The sequence below is a fragment of the Pinus tabuliformis genome, chromosome X, assembly GCF_031772625.1.
Source record: "Pinus tabuliformis cultivar Carrire ecotype Pingquan chromosome X, CPIR1, whole genome shotgun sequence".
NCBI classification, from domain to species: domain Eukaryota; kingdom Viridiplantae; phylum Streptophyta; class Pinopsida; order Pinales; family Pinaceae; genus Pinus; species Pinus tabuliformis.
In genome coordinates, this window is record NC_142308.1 from 494,223,348 (window position 1) to 494,251,280 (window position 27,933).

Genomic DNA, 27,933 nt, shown 5'->3' on the forward strand with positions numbered 1-27,933 from the left:
CCAAATCGATGTTATTTATTTTAATATTTAATATGTTTAACAATTATCTTATTTTTTAATATATTTTATATAAATATATGATTATTTTGTTTGTAAGTTGTCTCAATTTTATATGACTGCAGGTTTAACCTTTGACTTGAGAAACTTGACCCAGGGGCATCTAAACCATCAAAATCGCCAAAGGGTCGCACTTAGCCTCGGTCACACTAGCACTTAACATGCTTGGATTTTACCCACGAAATTTTGAACTAGTAACTTTTACACTCTACCACCTTCTGTTCTACCCTCCATGAACAATAAACTATAAATTATATCATTATTTTATTAATTCACATATTTATTTATATCAGTGATCATTATTATCCTTCACCACACACCTCCAGACGCATTAGAATGGAGTATCTCTAAGCCTCTTAGAGGACTCATTACAATGGATTATCCCTAAGCGTTTTAGAGACTTCATTACAATGGAGTATCCCATAGCCTTTTAGAGGTTTCATTATAATGGAGTATCCCCAAGCCTTTTAGAGGCTTCATTATATGCAATCCATGGGCTCTAATACCATGATCTACCAAAAGCATGGGCAGACCAAAAACCGCCATTGTAGATGTACCTCTTTGACTATTTCACCTAGTATTTCACATAGTCAAGTGTAACTTATCATTCCCCCTATAAACATGACTTGGGGTTTTCTTTAAATCTAGCCAAGTAATCTTTCACTACTTGCCTCCAACCCTATCACCTCAAAGTCTATAACTAGGATGTTCGAGAATCTAGCATGCCCTCCCCTATCACCTAGGTATATGTCTGAAATTTACTGATAATTAACCAAGGGTACACACTCCTAACCATGTATTACATTTAGGGGTGTCAAGAGAGGGAGGGGTTATGTATAGCCTCAATGAAAAATTGGTTATAAGATATCCATGGGGATTGAGAACTGTGACTAACAATTAGGTTGAATTGCCTGGCATGTTGCAAGACTTGCTACTGGAAAAAGCTTCCCAAGCAACTCATATAATCATCCCTTGGAGGTTCAATTATCATAATTCAACACCTTCTCACGAGAACTTATCCAAAGATAATCACTTTGAAAACCTTTTGGAGAGAATCAAAGTGTTGCTAGATGAATTCCCCCATAAAATGTTCTTTCATATTCCATGAAAGAAAAGCTTTGAGGCTGACAAGTGTGCCAACTATGCATGCCATGTAAGTGTGCCATTTTAAAGGATTTTGGAACTTTAAGAAATGATGAGTTCAACATAAAATATAAAATCACGTTTAACTATTTATATATGTCTAATAACATGGAAGTTTTTTAGTGTAAAAATGGTATAACTTTGATAGTGGACTTGTCGCTCAATTAATCTCTAATTGATTCCTTGTTGTTGATGTAAAATAACAAAATCAGGTGTTTAATTCCACTTTTAGTAAGTGTATTCGACTTTTAGTAAGTGTTTTTTAGTGTTTGGGTTAAAGTTCCATATTTTCAAGTAAAATATCCTAGGTTCTATCCTTAAATGGTAATCAAAAGTTACAACGACATGTGGTATCAATGAAAAATTAAACTTTTATGTTATTGCTTGTTTTTTTAATCTTTTCATTTCTCAATTTTGAGTTATATTGTTATGTCATCTACATGTTCTTTTATGCTTCCAAATATCTTTAATCCTTGTTTTAACCTAGGAACTTTGTTCATATTTTTTAAAGTTCAATAATTAAACTAAACTACAAAAAACGCTAATTATACAACCTATTAAATAATATCTCTACATTCAAATTCACAAACAAGTAATAACTATATTCACTGATAAACCATATTAAAGATTTCTAATTTAAATACCAAGTGTAATACCCATTTCCATCACTTTTAACCCACAAAAAAATGTTAATAAACTTGAAAATTTTGTTTACTATATTTGACCAAAAAAAAATTTGAAAGAAATTTCCGAATCAAATTCCATCCCTGAACCGCGCTATCCTTATCCAAACCAGTCAAAAGAATAAGACACAGCCGTGTTTAGACATATTTGAAAAGCGCGTTGTGAAGACAATGGAGAGAGTATGCAGGTCGAGCAGACAAAGCGTGCAGTAAGAAGAAAACAAGGCGCAGGACAGTGAGTAGAGTGGGCGCCACCACCCTTTCAATAAATATTTCAATACCCCTGTCGATGCGAGTCCTGTCAACGCCTGCAAATCATTTGTCATCGAGCAGGTCCCGCAGTCTGCTGTCTATTAGTTTCTTTCATTTTCGTTTTTTCGTTGGGCCTGCATCCATCAGTAGAGAGCATGTGGGCAATCATGGCCCTGCCGGATTCCATGTGAGAACTGGTAAGTCGCTTGCTTTGAATAAAATTTTGATTCAAAGTCGATTGATACGGATGGATAGATGACTCTGCGTAGGCCGGCTGGCCTACCTGCCGTAATGAACGTAGGATCCCACTGTCTATATTTTTATATTTCATAAAAATAGAGAAGCTGCCAAAATTTTTATGGTGTTGTTTAATTATTGGAAATTTGATAATTGTGATTTTTGGTTGTTCAATTTTTTGTGGGAAAAACTTAATTTTATTATCAATTAAAATGAAATTGTATTTATAGATATATGATGAGATATGTTCATAGATAAATGATCACTTGGATTTGTCACAAGAGTGGCTCTAAAGTCCTAGTAATTAAGTAAAAGAAAAACTAACTAGAATGTCTACACGCTTGTATAGTTGTAGAAATCATTCACTATATTTATTGTCTCAAACTCCTTTCGCACTTTGGATAATAGCTATTGTTTTATCTGTTGTATTTATTGTAGGGGTGAGAGTTCACTTTCTGATTTAAAGCTCTTTGATACATGAGATCTTTTAGTCCTTATTGTCATCTCACTCTTCGTTGTTGCTACTTAGTGTATTGCATGAATTGGTGTGACTCCATCTCAGTGTTCTTTAAGTCATTTCCTCATTTTCTTTACCATGGTATCTTTTTGATCCACTTCTTTTTCATTATTAAAAAAAAAATGGCCTCCTAGGATTGTCATTTTTTTGTTTTGAACTATTGCCCTTTCCTCTTATCTGCTAGTATTTTGGCTAGTGGAAAACTATCTTGTAAGTGCCCTGTTTGGTTACATACACTACATCTAAAGTTTGTGTTTTCATAATCAGACTTTGTGTCCACTAAAAATGTTTGTTTTTCATAATCTAGACTTTGTGTCCACTAAGAATGTTTGTTGTTCAATTGGATGCGATCTAGAAGTTCTTGCATCTAAAAGTCATGTTTTCATAATCTAGACTTTGTGTCCACTAAAAATGTTATGTTTGTTGTTCATCTCGATGTGATCTGGAAGCCCTTTTCCACACAAATGTGAGTGTATGTGAAAAACTTCTTTCTTCAGTGTTTATTTTAATAAATATCCCCAATACATTTCAATGTCTGCAAGAACTTAATGATGCCAATATAAAAATAAAAAGTTAGACAACCTTGACTAGTAAAATTTACTAAATTTTGATTCACACTAGATTAGATACAACTATCTTAAAAAAATTCAATGTAAAAAAAATAATGAATATACCTTTTATATATTGAAATAATAAAAGTTTATTCAGATTAAAAAATCTATATTTATGCATATTTTAAAAAACAAAATTTGCCAACTACAAAAAAGACAATGCAAAAAGCGTGATGACTTAAAAAAACAACGATTTTTTTGTGAAATTAACGCAACATCCTTAAAAATCTCATAAAATATTGTAGATATATCCATACTACATAATTTTGAAACTATTAAGGTAAGCACTACATGCGATGAACAATCAAGATTTCTCCCCCTGAATCTCTCAGAATTACAAAGTGGCTTCATCCTGGAGAACAATATTATGAAACTATTAAGCTAAGCACTACAGGTCATGAAAAAAAAAAAAATTCTCCCCTTTTTCTCTCTTCTTTTTCTCATTATTACGGATTGACTTCATCTGGAAGGACAAGTTATAGATCACTTAAAATTTGTGGTAATGAGATTGTTTTTTGGATTAATCACGTTATTGAGATTTGGTTGACATTCGAAACATCTAATGTAGTTGATCCTTGGGATAAAGGTGAAAAAATCAATATTTCCAAATGTTTAAATAGCAAAGGGGTCTAGAGTTACCCGTTATGAATTCGCTGTTAGGAGTTACTAGAAAAAAGAATTTTAAACATTTGGAAAGATTGATTTTTTCACCTTGTTAGGAATTATTAGAAAAAAGAATTTTAAGCATTCCGAAAAATTGATTTTTTCACCTTGTTAGGAGTTATTAGAAAAAACAATTTTAAACATTTGGAAAGATGGATTTTTTCACTTTGTTGGGAGTTTTTAGAAAAAATAATTTTAATCATTTGGAAAGATTGATTTTTGAGCTTTGTCAACCACATTATGGTTAGAAACCTGGACCAAATCTCAATAATGTGATACAATCTCATGATCAATATGAATCACAAAAATCTCATTATGAATATGAATGACAAAAATCTAAAATTTAACATATCTACATGGTTTTAGAATTCATAGTACTATTATTTAAAATATTATTTTTTTAGTATACAAAGAGATTCAATACCTTAAAAAAAAACCATAAAACATCCAAAATACACCAATTACAGAAATCAAACTTGTAATTCTCAAATATACTGCTCAAATTTCAACCAAATTAAAACCTTAAAAGTATTTCCATGAAAACTCAATTTAGTTAGATTTATAATATGCTTAAAAGAAATTCAAAAGTTAGACTACCGCAATTCCTATACCTACCTTCATCATCGTGGGTCCCACCGCACTGGTATATTTATCGGAACAAGAAAGGTCAACATCGCTGGACATTTGGATAGCGATGGCCATGTTAAATATTCACTCCAACTGAGGGTCCCTCTGCCTGTAACACAGTTTCCTATGAAGCCGGACAATTAGCGAAGGGCTTTGACCTTTTGCAGCCAACATAAATCATAATAGGAATTGGAGTAGGAATCGGAGTTGTCTTTAGTGAGATTTTTTGGAAGTTTTTTTGATGGGTTTTTTCGGTCAAATTTCTCTAAAATCTGGCAGCAATGTATTGAAATCACAAGTTTGATAGCTAATTTTTAAACAATCAAAACGTCCTCCAGTAATGAAATCCAGCTGAAAAATCAATTTCTGACATTCAATGTAAAATCGATATTTATGAAGCTCAATTGAAAATAGAAACAGCATGGAGTATCTAGCAATATTTTCTCTGCCAAAATTTGAAAATCGAAAAAAATCAGTATTTTATTGATCTAGAACTTTGATTAGTTTTTGGAGTATTTGGGTCAGTTGGAAAAGGGCATAATTCTTTTTCTTTTTTTTTTTACAAAATTCCAACATCTATAAAACTAGATCAGTTTTAGGAGTATTTGGGTCAGTTGGAAAAGGGCATAAACTTTTTTAACAAAATTCCAACATCTCTAAAACTAAATCATAAATAGTAATAAACTTTTGTAATCAATATGGTTTGGATCAAATTTCATTTGAAAATTTAATTTTTAAAAATTAATCAATATAAAATTCTCCAAAATTATTAATTAACTATTTTATTTCATTTTTTTATATTTTAGTTTGATTTAATTTTAATATTTTATTTCATCTTTTCATTTAGTTGGATTTAATTTTAATATTTTATTTCATCTTTTCATATTTCTACTTTATTTTAATCTTAGTAATAATTATATTGGTATTTCTTTTAATTTTAGTAATAATTATATTGGTATTTCTAGTTTACTTTAATTTTAGCAATAATTATATTGGTAATGATAGATTTGCATTTTATAAAAAAAAAACTAATTATTTATTCACTGCTAAGTCTATGAAAAGTTTAGAATGTGAGAGACCTGGTCACATATGTAGTGATAAATCGTAGTAATTTTTTGTAATCAAATTCCATTTGAAAACTTAATTTTTGAAAATTAATCAATATAAAATTCCTCAAAATTATTAATTAATTATCTTATTTCATTCTTTTATATTTTAGGTTGATTTATTTTTAATATTTTATTTCATCTTTTCATATTTTTAGTTTTATATTAGTAATGATTGATTTGCATTTTATAAAAGAGAATTAACAATTATTTATTCACTGCTAAATCTATAGAGAGTTTAGTATTTGAGAGATGCTGTCACATAAAGTAATGATAAATCATAGTAAAATTTTATAATCAATCTGGTTTGGATCAAATTCCATTTGAAAACTTAATTTTTAAAAATTAACCAATATAAAGTTCCTCAAAATTATTAATTAATTATCTTATTTCATTTTTTATATTTTAGTTTGATTTAATTTTAATATTTTATTTCATCTTTTCATATTTTTAATTTACTTTAATTTTAGTAATAATTATATTAGCAATGATTGATTTGCATTTTATAAAAGAGAATTAACAATTATTTATTCAATGCTAAATCTATGGAGAGTTTAGTATGTGAGAGATGCGGTCACATAACGTAATGATAAATCATAGTAAAATTTTATAATCAATATGGTTTGGATCAAATTCCATTTGAAAACTTAATTTTTGAAAATTAACCAATATAAAGTTCCTCAAAATTATTAAGTAATTATCTTATTTCATTTTTTTATATTTTGGTTTGATTTAATTTTAATATTTTATTTTGTCTTTTCATATTTTTAGTTTACTTTAATTTTAGTAATAATTATATTGGTAATACTTAATTTGCATCTGATAAAAGAGAACTAACAATTATTTTTTCACTGTTAAATCTATGGAGAGTTTAGTATGTGAGAGATGCTGTCACATAATGTAATGATAAATCATAATAAATTTTTATAACCAATCTGGTTTCGATCAAATTCTATTTGAAAACTTAATCTTTGAAAATTAACCAATATAAAATTCCTCAAAATTATGAATTAATTATCTTTGATGATGATGATGATGGTGGTGGTGGTGGTTAACGTCCACTGAGACCAAACTTTGGTCTATCATACCTAAAGAAATGAATTATTTAGTTTGATTTAAGATTTTATTCCTATGCTCAAAAAGCTTGGAGAGAAGCCTCCCGAGCTCACTGTAATTTTGACAACGTAAAAGGCTAGGAAGGTCAGTGTAATTTTGACAACGTAAAAGGCTAGGAAGGTCAGTATTGCAACAAAGATTTTAAAACTGAGATCTAATGACGTAAAAGGCTAGGAAGGTCAGTATTGCAACAAAGATTTTTAAACTGAGATCTAATGTGGTTGTACATGGGGCACTCTAAGAGGAAGTGATTTTCATCCTCGATGTTCGTATTCTCACAAAGATGGCAGAACCTTTCCATCAAATATTTTAGTTTGATTTAATTTTTAATATTTTATTTCATCTTTTCATATTTCTAGTTTACTTTAATTTTAGCAATAATTATATTGATAATGATTGATTTGCATTTTATAAAAAAAAATAAAAATTATTTATTCACTGCTAAGTTTATAGAGGGTTTGGTATGTGAGAAATGCTTTGCATAATGTAATGATAAATCACAGTAAACTTTGATAACCAATATGGTTTGGATCAAATTCTATTTGAAAACTTAATCTTTGAAAATTAACCAATATAAAATTTCGGAGTCGGCAGGTGGAGGAATTGCCTATCGCTGGAATCCGGGCAAAAAAATTTCAAAAAATCTTGTAGAGGCAGTGTTTGAATGGTGTTTCTGATGGTGGAAATGGATTCAGCACCATCAAAAACGTCTCGGACACCTAAAATTTTGAAGTTTAACAACTATAACTTGGATTTACAAAAATCTTTGCCGGATTTTCTCTAAATATGACTGGAATTTCCATAACTTTCCGACAACTCCTCCGCCTCATTAGACTAAGCTTAAAATTTCTCAAAATTATTAATTAAGTATCTTATTTCATTCTTTTATATTTTAGTTTGATTTAATTTTAATATTTAATTTAATTTTTTCATATTTTTAATTTACTTTAATTTTAGCAATAATTATATTGGTAATGATTGATTTGCATTTTATAAAAGAGAAGTAATGATTATTTATTCATTGCTAAATCTATGGAGAATTTAGTATGTGAGAGATGTTGTCACATAATGTAATGATAAATAGTAATAAATTTTTGTAATCAATATGGTTTGGATCAAATTCCATTTGAAAACTTAATCTTTGAAAATTAACCAATATAAGATTTCTCAAAATTATTAATTGATTAACTTATTTCATTCTTTTATATTTTAGTTTGATTTAATTTTAATATTTAATTTTATCTTTTCATATTTTTAGTTTACTTTAATTTTAGCAATAATTATATTGGTAATGATTGATTTGCATTTTATAAAAGAGAAGTAATGATTATTTATTCACTCCTAAGCCTATGGAGAGCTTAGTATGGGAGAGATGTTGTCACATAATGTTAAAATACATTTTAATATGTGGGATAAATGTGATTTCTTTACTACTTAATATGGAGATGAGTAGACGCTAATCAGAACGTACACAGAACAGAACAGAGGATATAAGAGAGGGAGATAAAATAAAGAACAATGACCTATTCAACATGATGTTTTGTTGAATGATTTATTTTGTATAAGATCGAATACCTTCCATCGTGCCGAAGATGAACCCTAGCTTTGCCGCTGTCGCTGCCTCGCCCTCGGCCGCCGTTTGGCCTCTGGTTTGCCATTTCGAAGCAGGAGACGCGCGTTTCAGTCCAGGATTACGGGACTTTCATTTCCTTTCTCTTTTTTTTCGCTGATACACAGGTTTTCAATCACTCTCTGAAAGCTACCCTAGCCCTCTTTTGCTCTGCTCCCGGCATTGCATCTGCGAGATCTTGGACCTCGGCTGCCGCATCTCTTACCAGCCGCCTCCATCAGAATGCAAACGCAGAGGCCAAGGATGAGCGCGCCGATTATTCTATTGTCTTTCATCAGAATGCAAACGCAGAGGCCAAGGATGAGCGCGCCGATTATTCTATCGTCTTTCCTCAGGCAGAGGCTCTTGGAAAGAAAGTCTCTATTCTGGAAGGCTGCTCATTCCTTCCATTGCCCTCTCTGTCCCCCGAAAATAGCCATTTTTCTGTTCTAGATCTTCAGTTTTTTTTACCTGTCCTGGATCTACCTGGACGCATTATCTGGAAGCTCTTCTGGGTGGATTGCATTGACAGATTCAATGGTCTTTGGACCCTCTCCTCTTCTCCTCACAAACCCCTATGGCAAGTTCAGGGGAAGAAGGCCTTTCAATGCTCCAGCCGACTCTCGACTTGGATCTGCAAAGGAAAGCAGAACCCTGATCCTTCTGCCGCGTTTCAGATCCAGATCAGGCTTATCTCTGGCAAAACTCAGCTTCATTGGGTGAACTCGTCGGATCTAGTGCAGAACCTCAAGAATGCTCTGGATCTCAAGTTGGGGATACCCTCTGCAGCTCAACGACTTCTCCATGAAGGTAAACAACTTGAGGATTCTCTCCCTCTGTCTTTTTATAGCATTAAGAGAAATGCATCCATTACTCTTACTCTTCGCTTGAGAGGGGGAGCTGTTGGGCAGTCCTCCTTTGCTAAGACATTTTCATATAAAGACGTTGTCCATGCTCAGTTGCCTAAATCTTCGACAACAGGCCATCCATTTGAGGCTCCAAAGCCTTTTCTGGTAGACAAATCAGAGGACATTCCTTCCATCAATCTCTCCCATCCTGGGATTGATGATCGCTATCAGCTTTTTGCAGAATCCGCACTTGTATGCAGATTTAATGGGCTATGGCCTCGCACATCAGATCTATACCAATGGATCCATACCAATTGGACTAAAAAAAGCCAGATATACTTATGTTCAAAAGGATTCTTCATTGTGGCTTTTGACCTAAATGAAGATTACCAGAAGGCCTTAACTGGAGGCCCTTGGTTTTGGGGCTCCGCTGGTCTTTTTCTTACTCCTTGGTTTCCAGACTTCGACCCTTCTATAGCTGTTATCACCAAGATTCCCATTTGGGTCAGGTTCCCGAACCTTCCGGCGCATCTATGGCATGTCTCTGTCTTCATAGCCATTGCAGACACATTAGGACGCTACCTGGCTGTAGATTCTACTCGAAAGGCAAATGGGCTCTACACCTACGGTAGAATCTGTGCAGAAATATATATTAGCAGAGGACTCCCGGATCAGATTAATCTCATGTATGGAGATTTCCATTGGACTCAAACCTTGGATTACGAGAATACAGCGTCCGTTGCTGCCATTGTCATCAAACAGGACACCTCCAAAGCTCCCGCTCCCAGTACCTCAACAAAAAGAACTTGAAGCACAAGCCCAAGTCCAAAAGTTGGAATCCCTGTGTGCCTCCCCCCCTATGGACGATTCAGATTCCTCCAGTTCGGATGAGGAGGAAATTGTAGCAGATGGGCAGAATGTTGAGATTCCGCTGGAAGCTCCCTTGGACGATCCGGCAAACCCCTCCGTCTCTCAGATATCTCAGAAACGTTCTCATTTTACTTCGTCCTCAGACTCTGATAAGGATATTCCGCCGCCAGGGCAGAATAGTCTTCAACTTGTTTCGGCTCAGCCAAACTCCACTGGATGGGTCAAAGTAAGCAAGAAAAAAGGAAAAAAAAGTCGTGTGATAGTAACTGCCCCCTCAGGGTAGTTCTCTCTGCTTAATTCTAGTTTTTGTTATTCCGTGCTCTCTATAGCCCTCCTGGTTCTTCGCCTCGGAGCAAGGTGGAGCCTCTCTCCTTTGGCTCCCTTGCTTTTCTGCTTCGCTTGCATGCAAGCTTGATTGTACTATACTCTTCTTATCTTAATAGAATTAGTCTTTATTCAGAAAAAAAAAATAAAAAAATATGGAGATGAGTAAAAAAAAAAAAAATACTTTTTTAATACGAAGTAGAAATATAATTTTTTACTACTTAATTATTATTATTATCCATTGATTGCTAAGTCTATAGAGGCATACATACTTTACCATCCTTTGTGTTTTTGAACGACCTCAACACATGCTCTTAACCATTAGGCCCATTCAAGCTATATTATTTACATGGAGATGACAATAAATGATATTATTTATATTACATGATGTGTAATTCATTCTACCCCAGTTTGCATGTGATATTTAAAATAAAAATAGATTAATAACAAAAAATATTTATTATCAATCATAAGTAAAATATTTCAATGTCCATATTAAATAATATAATTTTATATAAAGTAATTTTATATTCATTTATATAGAGAAAAATAAAGTAATTTAAATTAAAAATTACCTCATATTTTCACTTTCATTATTAGAGAGATGTCTAATTTTTTTCATTTTTAACATGGAATTGATATATAAGATTTTAAAAATATCAATAACAAAAAAATAAAATTAACCTTGGTTATAAAGAAAATATTTTAAACCTATGTATATTTATTGACCATTTAATTTATATAAATTAACCAATAAACTTTAATCTCAGGTTTTAGTATGTAGGTGCTTAGTTGAAAAATTAGAATAACTCAAAGCAATTTTGAATCTTGATATTTATTAGTTACGATTTGAAGGATATTATTAATATGATGTCTTTGTGTTGTTGGAATCACGATTGTCATCGCACCAAAACCCATAGGTGTTGGTAAATAGATGCATCGCTAGAGTTAACGGATCCACAAGATGTAGTTAAGCACATGTCGTGAAACACACGAGGAGTGTTGGTTTATCCAATATCCAACAATCTCCCCTTAGCGCAAGCTGGGTGTGATTCGAACTTGAGAACTTTGGCTCTGATACCACTTGTTGGAATCATGATTGTTGTTACACAAAAACCCGTAGGTGTTAGTAAATGGAAGCATCCCCAAAGTTAACGAATCCATGAGAGGTGGTTAAGCAAATGTCGCGAAACACATAGAAGTGTTAGTTTATCTAACGTCCACATCTCCCTTTTATATGGATTTTACATGTCCTTTGAAAAATAAGATAGCTAAAACCAATTTTGAAGTTGGTCCTTTATTAATTAGGCTTTAAAAAATATTATTAATGATATGCGTAGAAGTATATTTAAACCATGATTTTTATTATTACAACAATAAAACTTACATAGTGTACATAAATAATCAAAATATATCTATATATATACGCTTTTGACTAGGTCGCTACTGCAAGATGTGACGTCACATTTTCCTATTTGACCATTGCATCACATTAGTAATATAACAATAATTATAAAGGGATTTTTAAAGGATTATTATAACTAGCATTTGCACCACATGTTGCAAAGAAAACGCCGTAAGGCAATGATGAGAAACAATAGCATAGAAGAAAGAAGTCAAAAGTTTATGCAATTTTGTTTCTTTATTGATGTTTTTTTTATCATATGTTATGTTTCAGGGAGATTCCAACGGGGATATCTTCAAAGTGAAGGATTTATGAAATTTTTTGAAATTTTTTTGCCCGGATTCCAACCACTTTTGGCGGTCCAGGCAATTCCTCCGCCTCGATAAATGCCTCCGGAAATATCATGGGCGGCTCTGCTAGCTCGTGCTCATTCGGAAACAAGCTTTGATTCTGGCAGTGACTTAAAGCGCCTTTTGACTATTTCACTTACTCTACAAATCTAGTCAACAACTTTAAAACTTTTGACTATTTAATTGACTTTCGAAATTTAATCAACCCTGGCATGCTGGATCTACATAAACTCAAGGGTTTGAGGCAATTGGAGATCATTGAATGTCCTAGAGTAAGTTTGTTTCCAACAGAATTTGGTCACAAAGGAGCATTTCCTCTTCTGGAAACATTTTCTCTTGCTTGGCTACCTACATTAAAGGAGTTGCCTGTAATAGAGAAAGGTGCAATGGCTTCACTTAAAATATTTAATATAATGGCACGTACAACATTAAATATATTACCAGAGAGTTATATGGATCTGAAGACACTTCAGAAAGTAAGAATTTTTGGTTGTCCAATAAGAAATATAGGAACTAGAGAGAACACTAATGTAGAAGTGATGGCAATGTCTATGGTAGACATGGAAGAAATTACAAAGAGATATTCCCAATTGTGAGATAAAAGGGAAAGTTGGTTGTATGGTGAATTTTGGTGCAATGAGCTCTTCTTCTTCAAGTACTTCCCATGGCCCTGTTGTTCCAACGGGCTCTGTAAAGATGAAATTTATCGAAGAGCCCCTTATAGTGGGACAGGATAAAGCATTTTCGATTCTCGAAAAGTTGGTGTTGTTGGCAAGGGTGGATCCGGAAAAACTCTTCTTTTGAAGACGCTCTTCAATAGCCAAAAGGTACGCAGTAATTCTAAGGATGGTTTATTACTTTGGCTCACTGTTTCCCAAAGTCCCTCTTTTACAAGTCTTAGAAATGCACTCCGTACCCAAATAGCCACACAAAAAATGTAAATTTGGGCGAAAATATGAACGAAGAAGAGGTAAAGCGATGGTTGAATCAGACAGTGCACCAGAGCACCGGGTTTATTCTATTCTTAGATGATGTATGGGGATGCAATGCTGCAGAATTGTTAGAGGAATTAGGTGTATTGTGCCCTGTAAGGAACCACTCCACCTCCAAAGTCATTGTCAGTTCCAGGGTTCGCGCTGCACTCTTAAAAATAGGTGTCGCAGATAAATACACAATAACAATGGAGGACTTGTCGGAAGATGAGAGTTGGAAGTTGTTTGCTTGTCACACTTTTCCATATAATAATGGAAATCTGCCAGCAAACATAGAAGAGGGAAAAGCCAAGCTTGTGTGTAAAAGGTGCAGAGGGCTTCCCCTCGCTATCAAAGTGGTTGGCAGGGCAATGGCCGGGAGTACTCATCCACAACAGTGGGAATGGGCTGTCCAAAGGCTGCCAAACATGGACAGTGTGTACAATTGTGTTAGGTTGAGTTATGATGCACTCGGCTATGAGGATGCTGACCTGCAATTGTGCTATTTATATGGAAATCTGCCAGCAAACATAGAAGAGGGAAAAGCCAAGCTTGTGTGTAAAAGGTGCAGAGGGCTTCCCCTCGCTATCAAAGTGGTTGGCAGGGCAATGGCCGGGAGTACTCATCCACAACAGTGAGAATGGGCTGTCCAAAGGCTGCCAAACGTGGACAGTGTGTACAATTCTGTTAGGTTGAGTTATGATGCACTCGGCTATGAGGATGCTGACCTGCAATTGTGCTTTTTATGTGTAGCTGCAAACATCTTGGAAGACGCAGTCGTTCATGTCCAGTTGGCGATTCAGGTATGGATAGGGGAAGGCTTACTTGCCAAGAAGACGTTGGAACATGAGCATCGACCCGCTTATGATCCATTCGAGCTGGGAAGATATTATCTCAACATTTTAGCAGATCGTTGTTTGATCGAGCCAATGATGAGAGACTTTGATGGGCAAGTACTCTGTTTCAGGGTGCATGACTCCCTGCGTGATATGGCAATCCGAATCGCAGAGGAGGAAGAAAATTTCTACTGCCGTGTGGGTAATGGTTTGACAGCTGTGAATGAAAATGAGTGTTTGGGCCGCATTCGGCTTTTGTTGAGCGAGAACAGATTGACTTCTTTCCCCTAATCACATCGTCTACACAAATATGCTCATTGCTTCTCAGTGGAAATCCATATTTAACAAAGATCCCAACAAGGGTGATCAGGAGTATGATCTCCCTTAAGGCGTTCTCTTTAAGTGGGACGTCATTGAAATCATTGCCAAAGAGTATTGGGTGTTTGGAGCAGCTAATATATTTGGGTTTAAGACACATGCCCATCAATACGTTACCTGCATCTTTTACCAGTCTTGTAAATCTGGAGATCCTTGATCTTTCCTATTCTGCCATCCAAGAATTACCGTCCGCCATCCATATGCTGTGATCTTTAAGGAAATTAATCTTGGAGGGATGTAGAGATCTGCAATTTCTACCTCCCTGTATCTCAGGGCTTACCTCTTTGGAGCATTTGGAAACTTATGGTTGCAAGGCTTTTTTGGAAGAAAGATAAGGATACCAGATGGAAAAAAAAACAGCTTCTATCAACAAATTGGCAAGTTTAACACAACTTAAAACATTACAACTACAAAATAATGAGGAAATTATTAGTGATGGCACACTGGGAAAGATGACTCAAATGAACTCCCTCACATTGTCACTCATAAAGCTGGAAATTCTACCCAACGATATAAGAAACATGTCAAAATTGAGAAGACTGGTATTATTAGAATACTTTCACTTGGTTAAAATGGATTATAATTTTTATGACTTTCAATATTTGGGCTATCTTAAATTTGCTGGTTGTCATTTCTTGGAAGAACTTCCACATCTACATAAACTCAAGGGTTTGAGGCAATTGGAGATCATTGAATGTCCTAGAATAAGTTTGTTTCCAACAAAATTTGGTCGCAAAGGAGCATTTCCTCTTCTGGAAACATTTTCTCTTGCTTGGCTACCTACATTAAAGGAGTTGCCTGTAATAGAGAAAGGTGCAATGGCTTCACTTAAAATATTTACTATAATGGCATGTACAACATTAAATATATTACCAGAGAGTTATATGGATCTGAAGACACTTCAGAAAGTAAGAATTTTTGGTTGTCCAATAAGAAATATAGGAACTAGAGAGAACACTAATGTAGAAGTGATGGCAATGTCTATGGTAGACATGGCAGAAATTACAAAGAGATATTCCCAATTGTGGGATAAAAGGGAAAGTTGGTTGTATGGTGAATTTTGGTGCAATGAGCTCTTCTTCTTCAAGTACTTCCCATGGCCCTGTTGTTCCAACAGGCTCTGCAAAGATGAAATTGATCGAAGAGCCCCTTATAGTGGGACAGGATAAAGCATTTTCGATTCTCGAAAAGTTCCGGAAAAACTCTTCTTTTGAAGACGCTCTTCAATAGCCAAAAGGTACGCAGTAATTCTAAGGATGGTTTATTACTTTGGCTCACTGTTTCCCAAAGTCCCTCTTTTAAAAGTCTTAGAAATGCACTCCGTACCCAAATAGCCACACAAAAAAATGTAAATTTGGGCGAAAATATGAACGAAGAAGAGGTAAAGCGATGGTTGAATCAGACAGTGCACCAGAGCACCGGGCTTATTCTGTTCTTAGATGATGTATGGGGATGGAATGCTGCAGAATTGTTAGAGGAATTAGGTGTACTGTGCCCTGTAAGGAACCACTCCACCTCCAAAGTCATTGTCAGTTCCAGGGATCGCGTTGCACTCTTAAAAACAGGTGTCGCAGATAAATACACAATAACAATGGAGGATTTGTCGGAAGATGAGAGTTGGATGTTGTTTGCTTGTCATACTTTTCCATATAATAATGGAAATCTGCCAGCAAACATAGAAGAGGGAAAAGCCAAGCTTGTGTGTAAAAGGTGCAGAGGGCTTCCCCTCGCTTTCAAAGTGGTTGGCAGGGCAATGGCTGGAAGTACTCATCCACAACAGTGCGAATGGGTTGTCCAAAGGATGCCAAACGTGGACACTGTGTACAATTGTGTTAGGTTGAGTTATGATGCACTCGGCTATGAGGATGCTGACCTGCAATTGTGCTTTTTATATGGAAATCTGCCAGCAAACATAGAAGAGGGAAAAGCCAAGCTTGTGTGTAAAAGGTGCAGAGGGCTTCCCCTCGCTATCAAAGTGGTTGGCAGGGCAATGGCCAGGAGTACTCATCCACAACAGTGGGAATGGGCTGTCCAAAGGCTGCCAAATGTGGACAGTGTGTACAATTGTGTTAGGTTGAGTTATGATGCACTCGGCTATGAGGATGCTGACCTGCAATTGTGCTTTTTATGTGTAGCTGCAAACATCTTGGAAGACACAGTCGTTCATGTCCAGTTGGCGATTCAGGTATGGATAGGGGAAGGCTTACTTGCCAAGAAGACGTTGGAACATGAGCATCGACCCGCTTATGATCCATTCAAGCTGGGAAGATATTATCTCAACATTTTAGCAGATCGTTGTTTGATCGAGCCAATGATGAGAGACTTTGATGGGCAGATCGTTGTTTGATCGAGCCAATGATGAGAGACTTTGATGGGCAAGTACTCTGTTTCAGGGTGCATGACTCCCTGCGTGATATGGCAATCCGAATCGCAGAGGAGGAAGAAAATTTCTACTGCCGTGTGGGTAAGGGTTTGACAGCTGTGAATGAAAATGAGTGTTTGGGCCGCATTCGGCTTAATCACATCGTCTACACAAATATGCTCATTGCTTCTCAGTGGAAATCCATATTTAACAAAGATCCCAACAAGGGTGTCAGGAGTATGATATCCCTTAAGGCGTTCTCTTTAAGTGGAACGTCATTGAAATCATTGCCAAAGAGTTTTGGGTGTTTGGAGCAGCTAATATATTTGGGTTTAAGACACATACCCATCAATAGGTTACCTGCATCTTCTACCAGTCTTGTAAATCTGGAGATCCTTGATCTTTCCTATTCTGCCATCCAAGAATTACCGTCCGCCATCCATATGCTGAGATCTTTAAGGAAATTAAGCTTGGAGGGATGTAGAGATCTGCAATTTCTACCTCCCTGTATCTCAGGGCTTACCTCTTTGGAGCATTTGGAAACTTATGGTTGCAAGGTTCTTTGGAAGAAAGATAAGGATACCAGATGGAAAAAGAACAGCTTCTATCAACAATTTGGCAAGTTTAACACAACTTAAAACATTACAACTACAAAATAATGGGGAAATTATTAGTGAGGGCACACTGGGAAAGATGACTCAAATGAACTCCCTCACATTGAAGCTGGAAATTCTACCCAACGATATAAGAAACATGTCAAAATTGAGAAGACTGGTATTATTAGAATACTTTCACTTGGTTAAAATGGATTATAATTTTTATGACTTTCAATATTTGGGCTATCTTAAATTTGTTGGTTGTCATTTCTTGGAAGAACTTCCACATCTACATAAACTCAAGGGTTTGAGGCAATTGGAGATCATTGAATGTCCTAGAGTAAGTAAGTTTCCAACAGAATTTGGTCACAAAGGAGCATTTCCTCTTCTGGAAACATTTTCTCTTGCTTGGCTACCTACATTAAAGGAGTTGCCTGTAATAGAGAAAGGTGCAATGGCTTCACTTAAAATATTTACTATAATGGCATGTACAACATTAAATTTTAGACAAAAATGTTTGACATTATAGAAATGAGCTTGATAAATAGTTCATAATTCTTTATAATTCTTTAGATTTTTATGACAATTTCATTTTTTTTTTTTTTTTGTCTCGAACTTTAAAAAAAACAATTTCAATTTCTTAATCTCTAAAAAAAACAATTTCAATTTCTTAATCTCTAAAAGTCATTGTCAGTTCCAGGGATTGCATTGCACTCTTAAAAACAGGTGTCGCAGATAAATACACAATAACAATGGAGGATTTGTCGGAAGATGAGAGTTGGATGTTGTTTGCTTGTCACACTTTTCCATATAATAATGGAAATCTGCCAGCAAACATAGAAGAGGGAAAAGCCAAGCTTGTGTGTAAAAGGTGCAGAGGGCTTCCCCTCGCTATCATCCACAACAGTGCGAATGGGTTGTCCAAAGGCTGCCAAACGTGGACACTGTGTTCAATTGTGTTAGGTTGAGTTATGATGCACTCGGCTATGAGGATCCTGACCTGCAATTGTGCTTTTTATATGGAAATCTGCCAGCAAACATAGAAGAGGGAAAAGCCAAGCTTGCGTGTAAAAGGTGCAGAGGGCTTCCCCTCGCTATCAAAGTGGTTGGCATGGCAATGGCCAGGAGTACTCATCCACAACAGTGGGAATGGGCTGTCCAAAGGCTGCCAAACGTGGACAGTGTGTACAATTGTGTTAGGTTGAGTTATGATGCACTCGGCTATGAGGATGCTGACCTGCAATTGTGCTTTTTATGTGTAGCTGCAAACATCTTGGAAGACACAGTCGTTCATGTCCAGTTGGCGATTCAGGTATGGATAGGGGAAGGCTTACTTGCCAAGAAGACGTTGGAACATGAGCATCGACCCGCTTATGATCCATTCAAGCTGGGAAGATATTATCAACATTTTAGCAGATCGTTGTTTGATCGAGCCAATGATGACTTTGATGGGCAGATCGTTGTTTCATCGAGCCAATGATGAGAGACTTTGATGGGCAAGTACTCTGTTTCAGGGTGCATGACTCCCTGCGTGATATGGCAATCCGAATCGCAGAGGAGGAAGAAAATTTCTACTGCCGTGTGGGTAAGGGTTTGACAGCTGTGAATGAAAATGAGTGTTTGGGCCGCATTCGGCTTAATCACATCGTCTACAAAAATATGCTCATTGCTTCTCAGTGGAAATCCATATTTAACAAATATCCCAACAAGGGTGTCAAGAGTATGATATCCCTTAAGGCGTTCTCTTTAAGTGGAACGTCATTGAAATCATTGCCAAAGAGTTTTGGGTGTTTGGAGCAGCTAATATATTTGGGTTTAAGACACATACCCATCAATAGGTTACCTGCATCTTTTACCAGTCTTGTAAATCTGGAGATCCTTGATCTTTCCTATTCTGCCATCCAAGAATTACCGTCTGCCATCCATATGCTGAGATCTTTAAGGAAATTAAGCTTGGAGAGATGTAGAGATCTGCAATTTCTACCTCCCTGTATCTCAGGGCTTACCTCTTTGGAGCATTTGGAAACTTATGGTTGCAAGGTTCTTTGGAAGAAAGATAAGGATACCAGATGGAAAAAAAACAGCTTCTATCAACAATTTGGCAAGTTTAACACAGCTTAAAACATTACAACTACAAAATGATGGGGAAATTATTAGTGAGGGCACACTCGGAAAGATGACTCAAATGAACTCCCTCACATTGAAACAGGAAATTCTACCCAATGATATAAGAAACATGTCAAAATTGAGAAGACTGGTATTATTAGAATACTTTCACTTGGTTAAAATGGATTATAAATTTTATGACTTTCAATATTTGGGCTATCTTAAATTTGTTGGTTGTCATTTCTTGGAAGAACTTCCACATCTACATAAACTCAAGGGTTTGAGGCAATTGGAGATCATTGAATGTCCTAGAGTAAGTAAGTTTCCAACAGAATTTGGTCACAAAGGAGCATTACCTCTTCTGGAAACATTTTCTCTTGCTTGGCTACCTACATTAAAGGAGTTGCCTGTAATAGAGAAAGGTGCAATGGCTTCACTTAAAATATTTACTATAATGGCATGTACAACATTAAATTTTAGACAAAAATGTTTGACATTATAGAAATGAGCTTGATAAATAGTTCATAATTCTTTAGATTTTTATGACAATTTCAAATTTATTTATTTTTATTTATTTTTTTATTTTTTTTTATCTCGAACTTTAAAAAAAACAATTTCAATTTCTTAATCTCTAAAAAAAACAATTTCAATTTCTTAATCTCTAAAAGTCATTGTCAGTTCCAGGGATTGCATTTCACTCTTAAAAACAGGTGTCGCAGATAAATACACAATAACAATGGAGGATTTGTCGGAAGATGAGAGTTGGATGTTGTTTGCTTGTCACACTTTTCCATATAATAATGGAAATCTGCCAGCAAACATAGAAGAGGGAAAAGCCAAGCTTGTGTGTAAAAGGTGCAGAGGGCTTCCCCTCGCTATCAAAGTGGTTGGCAGGGCAATGGCCAGAAGTACTCATCCACAACAGTGCGAATGGGTTATCCAAAGGCTGCCAAACGTGGACACTGTGTACAGTTGTGTTAGGTTGAGTTATGATGCACTCGGCTATGAGGATCCTGACCTGCAATTGTGCTTTTTATATGGAAATCTGCCAGCAAGCATACAAGAGGGAAAAGCCAAGCTTGTGTGTAAAAGGTGCAGAGGGCTTCCCCTCGCTATCAAAGTGGTTGGCAAGGCAATGGCTAGGAGTACTCATCCACAACAATGGGAATGGGCTGTCCAAAGGCTGCCAAACGTGGACAATGTGTACAATTGTGTTAGGTTGAGTTATGATGCACTCGGCTATGAGGATGCTGACCTGCAATTGTGCTGCTTTTTATGTGTAGCTGCAAACATCTTGGAAGACACAGTCGTTCATGTCCAGTTGGCGATTCAGGTATGGATAGGGGAAGGCTTACTTGCCAAGAAGACGTTGGAACATGAGCATCGACCCGCTTATGATCCATTCAAGCTGGGAAGATATTATCTCAACATTTTAGCAGATCGTTGTTTGATCGAGCCAATGATGAGAGACTTTGATGGGCAGATCGTTGTTTGATCGAGCCAATGATGAGAGACTTTGATGGGCAAGTACTCTGTTTCAAGGTGCATGACTCCCTGCGTGATATGGCAATCCGAATCGCAGAGGAGGAAGAAAATTTCTACTGCCGTGTGGGTAAGGGTTTGACAGCTGTGAATGAAAATGAGTGTTTGGGCTGCATTCGGCTTAATCACATCGTCTACACAAATATGCTCATTGCTTCTCAGTGGAAATCCATATTTAACAAAGATCCCAACAAGGGTGTCAAGAGTATGATATCCCTTAAGGCGTTCTCTTTAAGTGGAACGTCATTGAAATCATTGCCAAAGAGTTTTGGGTGTTTGGAGCAGCTAATATATTTGGGTTTAAGACACATACCCATCAATAGGTTACCTGCATCTTTTACCAGTCTTGTAAATCTGGAGATCCTTGATCTTTCCTATTCTGCCATCCAAGAATTACCGTCCGCCATCCATATGCTGAGATCTTTAAGGAAATTAAGCTTGGAGGGATGTAGAGATCTGCAATTTCTACCCCCTGTATCTCAGGGCTTACCTCTTTGGAGCATTTGGAAACTTATGGTTGCAAGGTTCTTTGGAAGAAAGATAAGGATACCAGATGGAAAAAAAACAGCTTCTATCAACAATTTGGCAAGTTTAACACAACTTAAAACATTACAACTACAAAATAATGGGGAAATTATTAGTGAGGGCACACTCGGAAAGATGACTCAAATGAACTCCCTCACGTTGAAGCTGGAAATTCTACCCAACGATATAAGAAACATGTCAAAATTCAGAAGACTGGTATTATTAGAATACTTTCACTTGGTTAAAATGGATTATAAATTTTATGACTTTCAATATTTGGGCTATCTTAAATTCGTTGGTTGTCATTTCTTGGAAGAACTTCCACATCTACATAAACTCAAGGGTTTGAGGCAATTGGAGATCATTTAATGTCCTAGAGTAAGTAAGTTTCCAACAGAATTTGGTCACAAAGGAGCATTTCCTCTTCTGGAAACATTTTCTCTTGCTTGGCTACCTACATTAAAGGAGTTGCCTGTAATAGAGAAAGGTGCAATGGCTTCACTTAAAATATTTACTATAATGGCATGTACAACATTAAATTTTAGACAAAAATGTTTGACATTATAGAAATGAGCTTGATAAATAGTTCACAATTCTTTATAATTCTTTAGATTTTTATGACAATTTCAATTTTTTTTTTTTTTTTTTTTTTTGTTTTGTTTTGTTTTTATCTCGAACTTTAAAAAAAACAATTTCAATTTCTTAATCTCTAACTTAAAAAAAAAAAACAAGAAGACGGAAATTCACTTGTACATGGCTATGAAAAAGGATGAGAAATAGCGGAGAAAAAGAGTGAATCTAGGGAAAAAGAAAAAAAACAGAGGGGTCCATCTCAACAGCTTTTAAAATGACACTCCCTTGCAAGAAATAAATGTTTATTTGCAATGTCATAATGTATTAATCTTGTTATAGAAAAATATTCAATTGAATGACCAACCTCAAGGCCTTGGCCCAGTGAAATGGTATTCACGTCTCCATAGAGTAGAGCAGCTTCACATAGTTTTATCTCTTTGTGCAACTCTTTCAGATGCCCCCACTTCGGTTGCCTTATATTGCCTATAAGGATTACAGAGTACCACGATTATATAGAGGTATATATTTTATTTGTTTTTAGTTTGGAGAATGATTTTTATAGATTATTTTTAGCTAAGATACAAGGCTGTGAGGGGCACATCTACAGTAAAAGTACAACAAAGTAAGCAAATATGGAACAGAGTACCAAAATTTCCAAATATGGACTCACAATGGTTCCTAGCTTTTCTCATTGTGAAAGGATAATTGAACCAGACTAAATTTTCAGTGCTATACAATCATGGTGCATATAATCCCCCTCCTTACCCCCGCCCTCATCCAAGCCTTTTTAAGTGAAAGCTTATGCAAGAATCTCTCATCAAATTTACTACTGCCGTGTGGGTAAGGGTTTGACAGCTGTGAATGAAAATGAGTGTTTGGGCCGCATTCGACTTTTGTTGAGCGAGAACAGATTGACTTCTTTTCCCCTAATCACATCGTCTACACAAATATGCTCATTGCTTCTCAGTGGAAATCCATATTTAACAAAGATCCCAACAAGGGTGATCAGGAGTATGATCTCCCTTAAGGCGTTCTCTTTAAGTGGGACGTCATTGAAATCATTGCCAAAGAGTATTGGGTGTTTGGAGCAGCTAATATATTTGGGTTTAAGACACATGCCCATCAATAGGTTACCTGCATCTTTTACCAGTCTTGTAAATCTGGAGATCCTTGATCTTTCCTATTCTGCCATCCAAGAATAATCGTCCGCCATCCATATGCTGTGATCTTTAAGGAAATTAATCTTGGAGGGATGTAGAGATCTGCAATTTCTACCTCCCTGTATCTCAGGGCTTACCTCTTTGGAGCATTTGGAAACTTATGGTTGCAAGGCTTTTTTGGAAGAAAGATAAGGATACCAGATGGAAAAAAAAACAGCTTCTATCAACAAATTGGCAAGTTTAACACAACTTAAAACATTACAACTACAAAATAATGAGGAAATTATTAGTGATGGCACACTGGGAAAGATGACTCAAATGAACTCCCTCACATTGTCACTCATAAAGCTGGAAATTCTACCCAACGATATAAGAAACATGTCAAAATTGAGAAGACTGGTATTATTAGAATACTTTCACTTGGTTAAAATGGATTATAATTTTTATGACTTTCAATATTTGGGCTATCTTAAATTTGCTGGTTGTCATTTCTTGGAAGAACTTCCACATCTACATAAACTCAAGGGTTTGAGGCAATTGGAGATCATTGAATGTCCTAGAATAAGTTTGTTTCCAACAAAATTTGGTCGCAAAGGAGCATTTCCTCTTCTGGAAACATTTTCTCTTGCTTGGCTACCTACATTAAAGGAGTTGCCTGTAATAGAGAAAGGTGCAATGGCTTCACTTAAAATATTTACTATAATGGCATGTACAACATTAAATATATTACCAGAGAGTTATATGGATCTGAAGACACTTCAGAAAGTAAGAATTTTTGGTTGTCCAATAAGAAATATAGGAACTAGAGAGAACACTAATGTAGAAGTGATGGCAATGTCTATGGTAGACATGGCAGAAATTACAAAGAGATATTCCAATTGTGGGATAAAAGGGAAAGTTGGTTGTATGGTGAATTTTGGTGCAATGAGCTCTTCTTCTTCAAGTACTTCCCATGGCCCTGTTGTTCCAACAAGCTCTGCAAAGATGAAATTGATCGAAGAACCCCTTATAGTGGGACAGGATAAAGCATTTTCGATTCTCGAAAAGTTCCGGAAAAACTCTTCTTTTGAAGACGCTCTTCAATAGCCAAAAGGTACGCAGTAATTCTAAGGATGGTTTATTACTTTGGCTCACTGTTTCCCAAAGTCCCTCTTTTAAAAGTCTTAGAAATGCACTCCGTACCCAAATAGCCACACAAAAAAATGTAAATTTGGGCGAAAATATGAACGAAGAAGAGGTAAAGCGATGGTTGAATCAGACAGTGCACCAGAGCACCGGGCTTATTCTGTTCTTAGATGATGTATGGGGATGGAATGCTGCAGAATTGTTAGAGGAATTAGGTGTACTGTGCCCTGTAAGGAACCACTCCACCTCCAAAGTCATTGTCAGTTCCAGGGATCGCGTTGCACTCTTAAAAACAGGTGTCGCAGATAAATACACAATAACAATGGAGGATTTGTCGGAAGATGAGAGTTGGATGTTGTTTGCTTTTCATACTTTTCCATATAATAATGGAAATCTGCCAGCAAACATAGAAGAGGGAAAAGCCAAGCTTGTGTGTAAAAGGTGCAGAGGGCTTCCCCTCGCTATCAAAGTGGTTGGCAGGGCAATGGCCGGAAGTACTCATCCACAACAGTGGGAATGGGTTGTCCAAAGGCTGCCAAACGTGGACACTGTGTACAATTGTGTTAGGTTGAGTTATGATGCACTCGGCTATGAGGATGCTGACCTGCAATTGTGCTTTTTATATGGAAATCTGCCAGCAAACATAGAAGAGGGAAAAGCCAAGCTTGTGTGTAAAAGGTGCAGAGGGCTTCCCCTCGCTATCAAAGTGGTTGGCAGGGCAATGGCCAGGAGTACTCATCCACAACAGTGGGAATGGGCTGTCCAAAGGCTGCCAAACGTGGACAGTGTGTACAATTGTGTTAGGTTGAGTTATGATGCACTCGGCTATGAGGATGCTGACCTGCAATTGTGTTTTTTATGTGTAGCTGCAAACATCTTGGAAGACACAGTCGTTCATGTCCAGTTGGCGATTCAGGTATGGATAGGGGAAGGCTTACTTGCCAAGAAGACGTTGGAACATGAGCATCGACCCGCTTATGATCCATTCAAGCTGGGAAGATATTATCTCAACATTTTAGCAGATCGTTGTTTGATCGAGCCAATGATGAGAGACTTTGATGGGTAGATCGTTGTTTGATCGAGCCAATGATGAGAGATTTTGATGGGCAAGTACTCTGTTTCAGGGTGCATGACTCCCTGCGTGATATGGCAATCCGAATCGCAGAGGAGGAAGAAAATTTCTACTGCCGTGTGGGTAAGGGTTTGACAGCTGTGAATGAAAATGAGTGTTTGGGCCGCATTCGGCTTAATCACATCGTCTACACAAATATGCTCATTGCTTCTCAGTGGAAATCCATATTTAACAAAGTTCCCAACAAGGGTGTCAAAAGTATGATATCCCTTAAGGCGTTCTCTTTAAGTGGAACGTCATTGAAATCATTGCCAAAGAGTTTTGGGTGTTTGGAGCAGCTAATATATTTGGGTTTAAGACACATACCCATCAATAGGTTACCTGCATCTTTTACCAGTCTTGTAAATCTGGAGATCCTTGATCTTTCCTATTCTGCCATCCAACAATTACCGTCCGCCATCCATATGCTGAGATCTTTAAGGAAATTAAGCTTGGAGGGATGTAGAGATCTGCAATTTCTACCTCCCTGTATCTCAGGGCTTACCTCTTTGGAGCATTTGGAAACTTATGGTTGCAAGGTTCTTTGGAAGAAAGATAAGGATACCAGATGGAAAAAGAACAGCTTCTATCAACAATTTGGCAAGTTTAACACAACTTAAAACATTACAACTACAAAATAATGAGGAAATTATTAGTGATGGCACACTCGGAAAGATGACTCAAATGAACTCCCTCACATTGAAGCTGGAAATTCTACCCAACGATATAAGAAACATGTCAAAATTGAGAAGACTGGTATTATTAGAATACTTTCACTTGGTTAAAATGGATTATAAATTTTATGACTTTCAATATTTGGGCTATCTTAAATTTGTTGGTTGTCATTTCTTGGAAGAACTTCCACATCTACATAAACTCAAGGGTTTGAGGGAATTGGAGATCATTGAATGTCCTAGAGTAAGTAAGTTTCCAACAGAATTTGGTCACAAAGGAGCATTTCCTCTTCTGGAAACATTTTCTCTTGCTTGGCTACCTACATTAAAGGAGTTGCCTGTAATAGAGAAAGGTGCAATGGCTTCACTTAAAATATTTACTATAATGGCATGTACAACATTAAATTTTAGACAAAAATGTTTGACATTATAGAAATGAGCTTGATAAATAGTTCATAATTCTTTATAATTCTTTAGATTTTTATGACAATTTCATTTTTATTTTTTTTTTATCTCGAACTTTAAAAAAAACAATTTCAATTTCTTAATCTCTAAAAAAAACAATTTCAATTTCTTAATCTCTAAAAGTCATTGTCAGTTCCAGGGATTGCATTGCACTCTTAAAAACAAGTGTCGCAGATAAATACACAATAACAATGGAGGATTTGTCGGAAGATGAGAGTTGGATGTTGTTTGCTTGTCACACTTTTCCATATAATAATGGAAATCTGCCAGCAAACATAGAAGAGGGAAAAGCCAAGCTTGTGTGTAAAAGGTGCAGAGGGCTTCCCCTCGCTATCATCCACAACAGTGCGAATGGGGTGTCCAAAGGCTGCCAAACGTGGACACTATGTTCAATTGTGTTAGGTTGAGTTATGATGCACTCGGCTATGAGGATCCTGACCTGCAATTGTGCTTTTTATATGGAAATCTGCCAACAAACATAGAAGAGGGAAAAGCCAAGCTTGTGTGTAAAAGGTGCAGAGGGCTTCCCCTCGCTATCAAAGTGGTTGGCATGGCAATGGCCAGGAGTACTCATCCACAACAGTGGGAATGGGCTGTCCAAAGGCTGCCAAACGTGGACAGTGTGTACAATTGTGTTAGATTGAGTTATGATGCACTCGGCTATGAGGATGCTGACCTGCAATTGTGCTTTTTATGTGTAGCTGCAAACATCTTGGAAGACACAGTCGTTCATGTCCAGTTGGCGATTCAGGTATGGATAGGGGAAGGCTTACTTGCCAAGAAGACGTTGGAACATGAGCATCGACCCGCTTATGATCCATTCAAGCTGGGAAGATATTATCTCAACATTTTAGCAGATCGTTGTTTGATCGAGCCAATGATGACTTTGATGGGCAGATCGTTGTTTGATCGAGCCAATGATGAGAGACTTTGATGGGCAAGTACTCTGTTTCAGGGTGCATGACTCCCTGCATGATATGGCAATCCGAATCGCAGAGGAGGAAGAAAATTTCTACTGCCGTGTGGGTAAGGGTTTGACAGCTGTGAATGAAAATGAGTGTTTGGGCCGCATTCAGCTTAATCACATCGTC

At 36.3% G+C, this 27,933-nt stretch overlaps 4 protein-coding genes across 4 annotated transcripts; all 4 read left to right on the top strand.

The window, feature by feature from the left end:
• Positions 1–13,373: 13,373 nt before the first annotated feature.
• Positions 13,374–14,516, top strand: LOC149140833 (putative disease resistance protein At5g63020). The gene is made up of 2 exons (XM_089451076.1): positions 13,374–14,007; positions 14,143–14,516. The coding sequence occupies exons 1-2, from the start codon at positions 13,374–13,376 to the stop codon at positions 14,514–14,516; spliced, it is 1,008 nt and encodes a 335-aa protein (XP_089307202.1).
• Positions 14,517–15,969: 1,453 nt separating this feature from the next.
• Positions 15,970–16,950, top strand: LOC149140834 (putative disease resistance protein At5g43730). The gene has a single exon (XM_089451077.1). It carries the CDS (start codon positions 15,970–15,972, stop codon positions 16,948–16,950), a length of 981 nt encoding a protein of 326 aa, XP_089307203.1.
• Positions 16,951–24,689: 7,739 nt separating this feature from the next.
• On the top strand, positions 24,690–25,658 carry LOC149140835 (putative disease resistance protein At5g43730). Its single transcript, XM_089451078.1, has one exon. It carries the CDS (start codon positions 24,690–24,692, stop codon positions 25,656–25,658), a length of 969 nt encoding a protein of 322 aa, XP_089307204.1.
• A 1,375-nt stretch (positions 25,659–27,033) lies between these two features.
• On the top strand, positions 27,034–27,776 carry LOC149140836 (disease resistance RPP13-like protein 4). Its single transcript, XM_089451079.1, has 2 exons — positions 27,034–27,152; positions 27,245–27,776. Exons 1-2 carry the CDS (start codon positions 27,034–27,036, stop codon positions 27,774–27,776), a joined length of 651 nt encoding a protein of 216 aa, XP_089307205.1.
• Positions 27,777–27,933: the final 157 nt, after the last annotated feature.

What these genes read in the sequence shown, in the direction of transcription:
- LOC149140834 (XM_089451077.1), top strand. Translation starts at nt 15,970, where the DNA reads ATGAACGAAGAAGAGGTAAAGCGATGGTTGAATCAGACAGTGCACCAG.
- LOC149140835 (XM_089451078.1), top strand. Translation starts at nt 24,690, where the DNA reads ATGAACGAAGAAGAGGTAAAGCGATGGTTGAATCAGACAGTGCACCAG.
- LOC149140836 (XM_089451079.1), top strand. Translation starts at nt 27,034, where the DNA reads ATGGAGGATTTGTCGGAAGATGAGAGTTGGATGTTGTTTGCTTGTCAC. An exon ending in GCCAAGCTTGTGTGTAAAAG is followed by an intron (nt 27,153 to 27,244) that starts GTGCAGAGGGCT and finishes CAATTGTGTTAG; the next exon opens with GTTGAGTTATGATGCACTCG.
- LOC149140833 (XM_089451076.1), top strand. Translation starts at nt 13,374, where the DNA reads ATGAACGAAGAAGAGGTAAAGCGATGGTTGAATCAGACAGTGCACCAG. An exon ending in TGGCAGGGCAATGGCCGGGA is followed by an intron (nt 14,008 to 14,142) that starts GTACTCATCCAC and finishes TTTTATGTGTAG; the next exon opens with CTGCAAACATCTTGGAAGAC.